Raw genomic sequence first — 12,103 nt, forward strand, 5'->3', positions numbered from 1 at the left:
GGGGGAGGAGGAGAATCTATAAAGTAGCACTGGAAAGAGGAAAAAGGAAAAACCTTGCCTTCTAGGAACAAAAAGAACATAAAATACTTTGGTTGCAATGCACCCTGCGTGCTGCGGGAGCAGAGAGGAAAGGGTTCACTATACTGGACATACCTAAATCACAAGTTAGATTGGAAAGGGAAAGTCTGGGCAGACAATTCACACGCCTCTTTCTTGTTTTATTATTGGTTTCTCCTATGGGAGTGTGGGACAGTCATAATGTCTGCTCACTTTAATTAATTGAGTGTTTTGTTCTGTGCATGCAGCCCTTTCCAGGGGTTGTTTAATTTTCAGTAAAGTTCGAAATGGTAAGATTTATGTGAATGATTTGCCAGTGGTCCTCCACACCTTGAAGATTTCTATGAGTGATACAGAGATGCGTCAGGCACTGAAGGCTGTTAATGTTGATGGTAAGTTGTCTCATCCCACATGTATGAATGTAAGTAACATTTATCTGACTATAGATGACAGAAAAGCTAAATGGTAAATATAACATGAAACTTTTATAATGTTTTAAAGACATGACTTAAAATGACTAAAAAGCTATACCTCAGGTGAACGTAGTTGGATTGATTACTGCACTGGATTTTGATACAATTTCAACATTGAACTACGAACGGACTACTTTCATTTAGTTATTTTAATGGTAATGCCACATTAACGATGTAATAAATATCTGACCTAGTCTTTCCAGATCTTCACAGTAATTTGCCTCTAATCATAAAGTCCACAAAAACAGCCTATTTTGCTGTTTCTTCAGATTGAGGAAAGTACTGTCCCAAGTTGTGTGTTCTTTATTCCCTTTTATACCCTTTCATTGTTATGGATATGTTTTTTTAGAAAATTTAAATATCTATTAAAATTTTTTTTTACAAAGTTTACCATGATGTAAACTTTACCAAGAAAGTTTACTCTCTTAATCTTTCGGCTTTTTATATCAATAAAATTTTTTTTTTGTATTTTTGTATCTACCTCTTGTTTGCTTAATAATTTGTATGCTATTATGCAAAAAAATCATATATTGTTTTCCTATTGTCTGAGTCTTTCTGGAATAAGCCCTTTGACTTAGTGAGAGTGGAAGCCGGTGGAAGTCCTGGGGAGGCCTCCGTCCACGGGTGACATCTTCTGGTTCTACTGCCGTTGAGTTGGACTGCTTATTCCAGAAAAAGACAGAAAAAGACAGCCTCATGTCCACTATCTCATGGGCGAATGTGGGACTTCTTTCCAAGTCTTCAGTCATGATACATGTCTTGATGTGTGTAACTTTTCAATTTGATTTCCTTTTAATTTTCAAAACTGACTGTGGGAAGATAGTTTATGCCAAATTATATTTTTAAGGTTTTGATTTATTTGAAAGAAGCACAGGAAAAAAGTTCCTAATGTTTTATAGTCAGGTAGAGTACACATCATGATGTCAACATTTTATGCCTGATTATATACTTCACAACTTGTAGGAGTCAAGAAAAACACACCATATCTGGGTGGTTATAAATATTTGTCATTTTCATTAGCCTAGCTTACATTGAATGATATCAGAATGTCTCAGAGAGAGAGAGAGAGAGAGAGAGAGAGAGAGAGAGAGAGAGAGAGAGAGAGAGATCAGAGAAGCTGGGTGTGGTGGGAAACAAACTTTTATTTCAGTGCTTGGAAGGTCAAAACAGAAGAATGAAGGTTATCATTGGCTACATAATGTCTGGGCCAGCCTGGGCTACCTGAGACCCTGTCTTGAAAGTCTGAGAGAGAAAAAAATGTCAGAGAAAAATACAAATACCCATGGACCCTTTGGTTTCACTTTGATTTCTGAATATGCAATGCAGAAGCTGGCATGCTTTGTGTAGTGTGTCATTTTGGGGGCTTGAGAGATGTCTGGGCAATTAAGAATATTTGCTGTTTGGTAAAGGGTCAGAGTTGGTTCCCAGCATCCACACTGCGTGGTACATAACCATCAGTAACTTCTGCTCCCAGAGATCTGACGCCCTTTTCTTACCTCTGTCCAAACTCACACTCACATGCAGACACCCTCCTCCACCCCTCCACAAGTACATAATTACAAATATAAATTTGATAGAACCATGAATAAAGAGCAGGAAGGTACTGATAATCCCTGATCATTGGCATTCTTTTATTATAGAAGTACTGTTTATCATTTAATACGGTATTCAAGGTCTTTCCTGGTAAGGTCTTTCTCTTTTTAAAAAAAAATATATTCTCTATAGAATGTAAATGTGTTATGGCTCTTGCAGATAAGCAACGAGATTCTGATATCAGTTAATTGCAGTCACATTTTCTGTTTGCATTTTAAACTTAATGAGTTTACTGATGCTCTCTGTCTCATTGATTCTGAACTGTTTTTTATAGTTAACGGAATGCTGGATTTTACAGAGTTCCTTACGGTCATGAATGACACTTCTCCGTCAACCTCTCAGGAGCCAGGTAAAGATAATATTGATCAAAAGTATAAAAGAGAATGGTTTGGGTAGTAACTGATTTCAATGTAGGGCTAGAAAGAGCAACTTCTGTCTTCTTAGAATCTCATATTTTTTTACTTGATAGTTTAGAGTACGCAAATTAGATAGGAGTTTTTAAAAAGTTTTTTTTTATGTGAATCTTTTTGTCTGTCTGTCTTTGTCTCTGTCTCTCACCCTCTCTCTCCCATGTATGTGTGTTTGTGTGTGTGTATGTGTATGTGTGTGTGTATGTGTGTGTGTATGTGTGTGTGTATATGTGTATGTATATGTGTGTATGTGTGTGTGTATGTGTGTGTGTATGTGTGTGTGTGTGTGTCCCATATGTGTGAAGGTATCCATGGAGGTCAGAAGAGGGCGTCAGATACCATGGACTTGGTATGAGTCCTGGGTACCAAACTGGAGTCCTCCGAGAGTGGCAAACACTCTTAACTGTTGAACCATCTCTTCAGCCTCTGATTTTCTTTTTTTGTCATAAAAGACATTTAAAAACTTAGAGCCAATTAGATGGTCTAGTATGTAAAAGCATTTGCTACTCAAACCTGACAACCTAATTCAATCTCTGAATCACACACACACACACACACACACACACACACACACACACACACACTGACCCCTGGATCACTGCAGCAGTATAATTTTCTATTGTCAAACTCCTGTTTTTCTGTATGTAGCTGGTAAATAACTAGATGAATCATTTTATTTTTATGTATGTATATGTTCATGTGTACATATAGGTGTGCCCATGGGGGTCAGAGGACGGGCTTGAAGGCTGAGTCTAGCTTTCTACTTTATTTGGGGCAGTCTGCTTGTTCTTCCTACTGAGTACCCTAGACTCACTGGTTTGTGAGCATCTACTGAGTTTCTAGTCTTCTGCATCTCACCACAGAGATTACAGACCAGTGAAACTGTGCCTGGTCTAAGGGGGGTCTCTGGGGACCAGAACTCGGGTCCTCATATTTTGTGGCAATCTTTTGCCAACCAAATCATCTCCTTTGCCCTTAGACGGAGTCATGTTTTTTAAAAAAATTGTGTGTGTGTGTGTGTGTGTGTGTGTGATCCAGGGATTAAATTAGGTTGCCAGGCTTGAGTAGTTAAATGCTTTTACGTACTAGGCCATCTAATCTAAGTTTTTAAATGTCTTATGACAAAAAAATAATCAGGGGCTGAAGAGATGGTTCAGTAGTTAAGAGTGCGTGTGTGCGTGTGTGCGTGTGCGCACACACACACACACACACACACACACATGAGTGCACTATGACACCATCAAAGTTTGGGGATTCAGTTCTCTCCTTCCACCGTGAGTTCTGGGGATTGAACTCAGGTTTTCAGGCTTGTTTGTCTAACACTTTTACCTGTGGAGTCATTTCACTGGCCCCGAGACTGGTATCACTTTGATTATCACCTCTCCTTTCTCGACAGAATCTTTTACAGAAAGAATCCTCTTCCCCTGGTTAACCATAAGCCTCTATTCATGCAAACTTTCATTTTTTAATTTATGTGTTTTTGTTCTGTGTGTGCTTGTTTTCTGTTAAGTTTCATTTTCTTCTCCACTGACAGCACATTCTCCACTCTATCAAAAACCAGCATGTAATTTTTCCCTGAACCTTCAGATACTTATTGACTTCTCAGTTATTTAGTTTGGATTACAAGTAAATGATAAAGCTGTTGTAAGCACTATTCATGTTAGTTATAGAAATACTACTTCCAAAACTCTGAGACTGTTAGTGTTTTTCGTTTCCCCATTAGGCAAGATCAATTTCTTAGCTCAGTCCTTGGGATCATGTATTTTATTGTCAATCAGACTGTGTTGTCTTAGACCAAAGAAGATGAGAGTGTGGTGTAGTATTCTTTTTCCAGGAAATGCAAGCAAAACTGCTTTTAATTCACTCACATAATGTTATTAAATGCCTGCTGTGTGTACAATAGTTAAGATACTTGCCTTATTTCCCCCTTTTGATTCTTTACTTCCTATTTAGATTTTCCCTCAAGTTCCCATGATACTTGGCTTCTTTGTCTAGTTGTCATCCAATTTCATGCTTTTTTCTACCATCTATGTGTGTAGACTTATAAATACTTCATAGCTATAAACTATTGCTTTTATTTTAGTTTCTATTTCTTAGGTTTTATTTAGTTTTTGTTCATTTTTATTGGTTATTTTATTTATTTACATTTCAAATGCTATCCCCCTTCCCAGTTTCTCCTCTGCAACCCCTCTATCCCCTCCCCATTCCCTTGCCTCTATGAGGGTTCTCCCCCACCCGTCCATCCACTCCTGCCTCAGCGCCCTAGCATTTTCCTGCTCTGGGTCACTGAGCCTCCACAGGACAGAGGGACTCCTCTCCTTTATCAGGATTCCCTGATAAGTCAGTCCTCTGCTTCATACGCAGTTGGAGCCGTGGGTACCCCCTGTGTACACTTTGGTTGCTGGTTTAGTCCCTTAGGGGTCTGGGAGGGGGTCTGGTTAGTTGATGTTGCTCTTCCTAGGTGTTGCAAACCCCTTCAGCTCCTTCAGTCTTGCCCTAACTCCTTCATTGGGGTACCTGCATTCAGTCCCATGCTTGGCTGTGTGCATCCACATCTGTATTGGTCAGGCTCTGGCAGAGCCTCTCAGGGGACAGCTATACCACGCTCCTGTCAGCAAGCTCTTCTTGGCATTAGCAATATTTATTTTGTGTTTATGGTCAAAATGTTTTGAGAGTAATCAAGATCTTATGTTTCCCATATTTCTTTTAAAACAAAATACAAAATAATGTATTATTTAAAATTTAGATATAAGATGTCTAAGTATTGAACTCTGAAAGATCTTCAGGTCTTTCTAGCTTATTACAAGTTTAATATTCACTTTAGAATATTTTTGTCCTATTTTGAGACAGGTCTTTGGTCATCTAGACTGACTTTGAATTTGTTATGCCACTGGGGCTGGCTGTGGATTCTTTTTTCCTTTCTTTTCTTTTCTTTCTTTTTTTTTTTTTAAAGATTTATTTATTTCATGTATGTGAGTACACTGTTGATGTCTTCAGACACATCAGAAGAAGGCATCGGACCCCCATTACAGGTGGTTGTGAGCTGCCATGTGGTTGCTGGGAATTGAACTCAGGACCTCTGGAAGAGCAGTCAGAGCTCTTAACTGCTGAGCCATCTCTCCAGCCCTGACTATGGATTCTTTTATTTATTTATTTATTTATTTATTTATTTATTTTTTCATTTACTTATTTTATTGAGTGTATGGTGGAAGAGAGAAAAAGGGTCAAAAGTGAGGGAGGGCAGGCCATCTTCCTGCCCTCCTTCTTGATTGTCCCAGCTCTACCTCCTAAGAACTCGGATTACAAGCATGTACCATTACATCCTGTTAGAATCCTTTTAAAATACCACTGTTGCTCATAAATATATGTAAACGTAATACAAATGTGTTTTCAAGGTAAACGAATTACCAATTAGTAGCAAAGGAGAGTCAGAGGGCCTAGATCTTACAGAATCTAAAAACCAAGCCAACAAAAGTCCCCCAAACAAAACAAAACCATCAAAGCATACTATTGGGAATCAAGAGATCTCTCTCCATTTTCTTCAGTGACCCAGCCACTGGTAAGGTACCCAGTTCGCATAAATAATCCCATACTGTGATCCTGTAACTAGCCATATTTAAACTCATCCGCTCAACAGTAGCAACAAAAGACTTGAAAGCAGAGGGGGAAGAAAAGGGGGAGTGTGTTCAGGTTGGGAGGGAGCAGGAGAAGGGAAATGCAGGTAAATGCGGTGGAAGTATGGTGAGTGCGTGTATGGAATGTCACAATGGAACCTGTGCGCCTGGGTCACCTTTTCCTTATTAGGTTACTGGTACAAAATCAGGCTGTTCTCCAAGAGATGTCAACTCTTGCAGTCCCATAACTTGTATAAAACATTTTTTTCCCCTCCAGAATTTCAAAATGCCTTAAAGATGTTTTCCAAGGTGAAAAGTGGTCGAGTGGCCACTGCTGACGTGGCTGCTGTCTTGGAAAGCATGGATATCCCAGTAAACCCTGAGATGCTCAAGGACGTGATGGAGCACAGTCACGAGGACAGTGAGTGATCTGAACTTTTCGAATCCGTTTTGTTACACATTATTCGCCTTCATGTCTCCTTTTCTCCCTGACTTTACCTTTGCGGCTGGTATGCTTGCTGACACCTGCATAAAAATCAGTGTGGAAGACACATGAGAATGTTCTACAATTATTCTAGTTTGATATAGTTTTGAAAGTTAAGAATTGCCGGGTATGGGGGTCCCTGGGATGTGGGTTCTTGAGGCCAGGTGGGTAAGGATTCGGTGGTGACAAACAGAAACCAACCCAGAGGCAGTTTGAATCAGAGTGTATTTTGCAGCTCTCAAGTGAGGGTTTTTATACATAGAGAAACAGGTGTTACAGCTCTGAAAAGCTGTGTGCAGTGGAGCAGTGAAATAGAATAGCAATAATCATTTGGTACACTAAAATACAAAATTATCCAAGTCTTACAACTTCCAAAAAGGTGTTTTCACACCAGGTAGAATGAATATTGTTATGATCATTTGGTACATCAAAATACAAAAATCATCTAAGGCTAGTGGCAAGTTCCCAAGAACAAGCTAATGAATTTTTATGATCAGTTACTGTTTAACATCTAGCTCCTGTTTTTCTGTAAATCTTCAAAACATAAATTTAAACTGTTTTAATTCTTTTTATTCAAGGCTTTCTTAAACAATATACCAAAACTTACTTCTGATGACACACATGCAGCCATATAAAATATTACTGTTGGGAAAGTTTATATTTATCAATGCTATCTTATACATGATTTATAAAGTGAAGCACTGGTTTTCCTGGAGATGAGGTCATGGTTAGTGACTCCATTTCAAGGGATGGCTTTGTAGCCGTTAATACTTGCTTAAGATGTTAGCCTAGGCTATCAGGAGCATCTTGTATATAGAAGAAGGAATAGAAAACATAAAACAGATACATTGCCAAGAATATAGGAGAAGGAATAGAAAACATAAAACCTATACATTGCCAAGAGAACTACGGCTCGATAATTTTTCTCCAGTGAAGAGTTCCACAACCGGTTCCAGGAGGCCTCCCCCTTTTGAGGTCAACCACCTCAGTCTGTGGAATATGTCACACAGATCCTCCTGGAGGTGCTATGACAAAGAATAACATGATTTTTAAAAATTTCAACATGGTCAGGCAAGGTGCCATATACTTTTAATCTCAGTTCTTGGAAGGCAGAAGTAGGCAGGCCTCTATGAGTTTCGTTTCTATGAGTTTCTGGCCAACCAGGGTTATTCACATAATAAGACTCTTATCTTAACACACACACACACACACACACACACACACACACACACACACACACACCCCTCAACACTGAGGTGGTGAGACAGCTCAGCTGATGGTGAGATAGCTCAGTTGGTGAAGAGCTCGCCTTGTTAGCACCAATACTTGAACACACAATATGACATATATATGTATATATGCAATATATGTATGCATACAAATATGTATACACACAATTAAAAATAAACTAGAAATTAAAATCTTAAAATATTCAGCCTCATCTGGTTTTCAATGGTCTTTATAGACAGGTCATTTCTTACAGGACAAAGGAGGACTGTGAACTTCAGTAATCAGGAGACACACAGTTCTTGAATTCTCAATTTTCTTATGTCATTTTGATTAAAATTTCCGATCCCATTAGTTTATTCTCTATGTAGTACAATTTGACTTCAAATTTTATGTGAATTTATAAGACATTCTATGTCATGTTGATGTTTGCCCAAAGGGATAGACAGCCTACAATAGATTGGTTAGCGATTGTTGAAGTGATTTATTCATTCAACAAGCCAGTTAGTTATTTAATACCTACTATGCCTGGAGTAATGATAGGTGGAATAAAGGTAATGATAAAGGTGCATAAAACACAGTTGTGTGGAGAGAGGACTATGGAAATGATAATGCTCTGTGGTAAATACCTGCAGTCAGCTGTGCGTAAGGCTGCTATTGGACACAGAGAAGCTAGAACTGAGCGATGAATACTTCCATAGGTTTCTTCTTTATTTGTTTGGTTTACATTTTTTTTTTTTTTTTTTTTTTTTTTTTTTTTTGTGTTTTGAGACAGGGTTTCTCTGTATAGCCCTGGCTGTCCTGGAACTCACTCTGTAGACCAGGCTGGCCTCGAACTCAGAAATCCGCCTGCCTCTGTCTCCCAGTTGCTGGGATTAAAGGCGTGCGCCACCACCACCCGGCTGGTTTACATTTTTAAAAAAGTTTATTTGAAAAGTTGTGTTGGCTGCAGATATGTATACATGCCACATGAACGGTACCCACAGAGGCCAGAAGAGGGATTAGATCCCCTGGAGTTAGAGCTTGCCCACAGTTGTGAGCAGCCACGAGGGTGCTGTGGACTGAGCTTTGGTCTTCTGCAAGAGTGGCACGTTCTTAACCTCTCCAACCCCATGTCTTTGTGTTTTTGAAGCAGGATCTCACCCTGCATCTCAGACTTGCCTAGAAATCATTTTGTAGCCTTAGACCGGCTTTGAATTTGTAGAGATCCTTCTGCTTTGGCCTCCCAGAATTCTAAGTTATTATTTATGGTGAGCTCCTGCATGGTAAATGTGTGTAGTGTTCATAAAAGAGGAGACTTTTAGAGACAAATTTCAAGCCATATTGTTGGATAGTCTTTAGGGTACGCCCTAGCAGGATAACCCATCTATGTGGAATATTGCAGAACCTCATGTTTTGATTTATGGATTCTCATCTAAATCTTCAGGACTCCAGATCTCCCATGTGATTTGGGAAGGTAGACTGAGCAAATAAAACTCATTTCACAGGATTGCTGTAGAAACTGGCTGTAAACATCTATCACAGAGTTTGTTATTATGAATAGGGGGGTAAAGTAGAAACCCGATTCATCTTCAACAAGTCTATATTGTAAAGTTCTCTTAGTTTAAACTCTGAGATATTTCTGACGCCCACTACCCTACTTTAATCCACATGAACATACCTTTTTCTTTGGGACTACGACAGTTCAGCCTTCCCAGTCTACCTGTACGAGCTTTGATTCTTTCACACTCTAGGCACAGAGTGTGAAAAACACAGATCTGATTATATTACCCTCCTGGTGTAGTGTTCAACAACAGCTCTTGGGATAAAAAACACTTTACAGTGATCTTCCAGGCTGTGCTGGGTAGTTTTATGTTACCTTGACAGAAGGTGGAATTATTAGAGGAGATATCAATTGAGAAAGTGCCTTTATAACAGCCCAGAGACAAGCCTGGAGGACATTTTCTTAATTAGTGATTGATGGGGGGTCCCCAGCCGATTGTGGGTGGTGCCATCCCTGGGCTGATGGTCCTGGGTTCTGTAAGAAAGCTGGCTGAGCAAGGCACGAGGAGCAAAGCAGTAAGTAGCAAGCCTCCACAGCCTCTTCATCAGCTCCTGCCTCCAGGTTCCTGCTCTTGAGTTCCTGTCCTGACTTCCTTCAGTGATGAACACTTTCCTGTCAGGTTGCTTTGGTTATAGGAACATTTACTAGGAAAGTTTTCTTGTATTATCTGCCATTTACTTAGATCTTCAGTTTTATTTTAGAACCCATTCTTGATTTCTGTGTCCTTTTAGAATTGCAGCTTCATACGGCACCTCTTCCTGCCAAATAGCCATTGTTTTTTTTTTAATTTTTCTTGAATATTCCTCTCTTTATATACCACACACTGTCACAAAGAAACTTCTTGTCTTTCAAGTATTAAAATCACCTTTGTGTGTTGGGGGTACCTCAGGCATGCTAGCCAAACACTCTGCCAGTGCTATATCTCCAGGACCTATGAAAATTGTCTAATAGGTGTGTTTGATGATGAGAGTTATAAACCAACTGGGAAGTACCTAACCTGCGCAGAAAGGCAAGTTAAAGTACACACAATGAGAAAATAACAGAAACCTGGCGCAGAGTTACGGCTCAGAAGTAGAAGATTGATGGGTTAGGATCAGTACAAGCTCAGACTGTAGCATAATTGTGTGTTTTTCTCATTAGTTACAAATAATTGGTAGACACTGATGAAAGCAGAAAGGCTTATAAGTTCTGTGTTAGCTCTCTCGGTGGTGGGGAGAAGATAAGCGTCTGTGGATGGCGGTGTGAGATCAAGAATCTATGGGAGCTGAGTGTGGTGTGTGGTGGCACATGCATGCGATTCTGGCACATGTCTGTGATCCTGTCACATGCGTGTGATCCTGGCACATGCCTGTAATTCCCACACCTGCTCCAGTTTGGGGCCAGCAGGGACTATACAGTGAGTTCCAGGCCAGCTTAAGTTATAGCATCAGATTTTATCTCAAAAACAAAGCAAAACAAGGCAAAAGCAATCTACGAGGGTAGAAAAATTGACTTTGGAAATAAAAACTGCTTAGTAACCTTCAGTGTTTAGGTAGATATAGATTTTTGACACTATATGGTATGGGCATAGGTCTCAAAGCTGTTTGGCTTACATATTGAGGGAAACAAAGATTTGGAACACCACTTATGATGCACATGTAGAGGGATTAACTCTGTAGATGCTCTTAAGTAGATCTTATTTATTCAAAACCATTTTTAAAAAAAGATTTTATTTATTTATTTTATATATGTGAATACAATGTCACTCTCTTCATACACACCAAAAGAGTGCATCAGATCCCATTACAGATGGTTGTGAGCCACCATGTGGTTGCTGGGATTTGAATTCAGGACTTCTGGAAGAGCAGTCAGTGCTCTTAACTGCTGAGCCATCTCTCCAGCCCCATCAAAATCATTTTTAAATGGTAGGAAGTAGATATTTTGCTAAGAGTTGGGGAGATAATTGATATGCACACTCTCCTTTCTTGAGCTCACAATCTAGAAACTGAGGCAAAGGAGTAGATGCTTGAAGTGTTAGCTATAGCAAATCATTAAGAATATTATAATCGAGCCGGGCAGTGGTGGCACACGCCTTTAAGCCCAGCACTTGGGAGGCAGAGGCAGGAGGATTTGTGAGTTCGAGGCCAGCCTGGTCTACAGAGTGAGTTTCAGGACAGCCAGGGCTACACAGAGAAACCCTGTCTCAAAAAACAAAAAACAAAAAATAAAAAAACAAAAACAACAACAACAAAAAGAATATTATAAACAGCTAATCAGATTGCCTACCAAAGACACTTATAGGGCCACTCTTTCCTTTAATGAAGAAAACTATGTTCTTAATTTTTCACTTCTTTGTGAACTGAGTTACTAGTGAACAATTCCAGATAGTACTCAAAGCTCATGGTGGCTGGTCCTCTGATTCTACTTTCCCACGCTTCTGAATCATATTCGTATTGTATTCAAGTTGGCAGCTATATCTAGGTTCAAAAATAATTCAAGTACTTTAAATTCCTCTTTCTATTACAGATTACCACACTATGGACATTGGAGACATTATATTTACTCTGGATGAACTACAACGGCAGTATGAAGATGTTTGTAAGGGATCGCATGTGGCTATACCTTTTGTTTATAAGTAATCTTTAAGTTAACTTCTAGCCCACAGTTTTTTAAAAAAAATCTTTTTTTTTTTTATTTTTTTTTATTTTAGATATTTTCTTTAT

General features: G+C 39.2%; 1 protein-coding gene across 1 annotated transcript in view; it reads left to right on the forward strand.

Moving 5' to 3' along the window:
- Efcab13 (EF-hand calcium binding domain 13) overlaps positions 1-12,103 on the forward strand; it is a 110,355-nt gene that overhangs the window by 17,773 nt on the left and 80,479 nt on the right. Inside the window, exons 7-10 of the mRNA XM_031354079.1 lie at positions 306-449; positions 2,398-2,472; positions 6,425-6,568; positions 11,907-11,978. Coding sequence (XP_031209939.1) covers positions 306-449; positions 2,398-2,472; positions 6,425-6,568; positions 11,907-11,978 — 435 coding nt within the window. The remainder of the gene's footprint in view (positions 1-305; positions 450-2,397; positions 2,473-6,424; positions 6,569-11,906; positions 11,979-12,103) is intronic.

This window comes from Mastomys coucha, unplaced genomic scaffold (assembly GCF_008632895.1).
Source record: "Mastomys coucha isolate ucsf_1 unplaced genomic scaffold, UCSF_Mcou_1 pScaffold5, whole genome shotgun sequence".
Taxonomy (NCBI): Eukaryota; Metazoa; Chordata; class Mammalia; order Rodentia; family Muridae; genus Mastomys; species Mastomys coucha.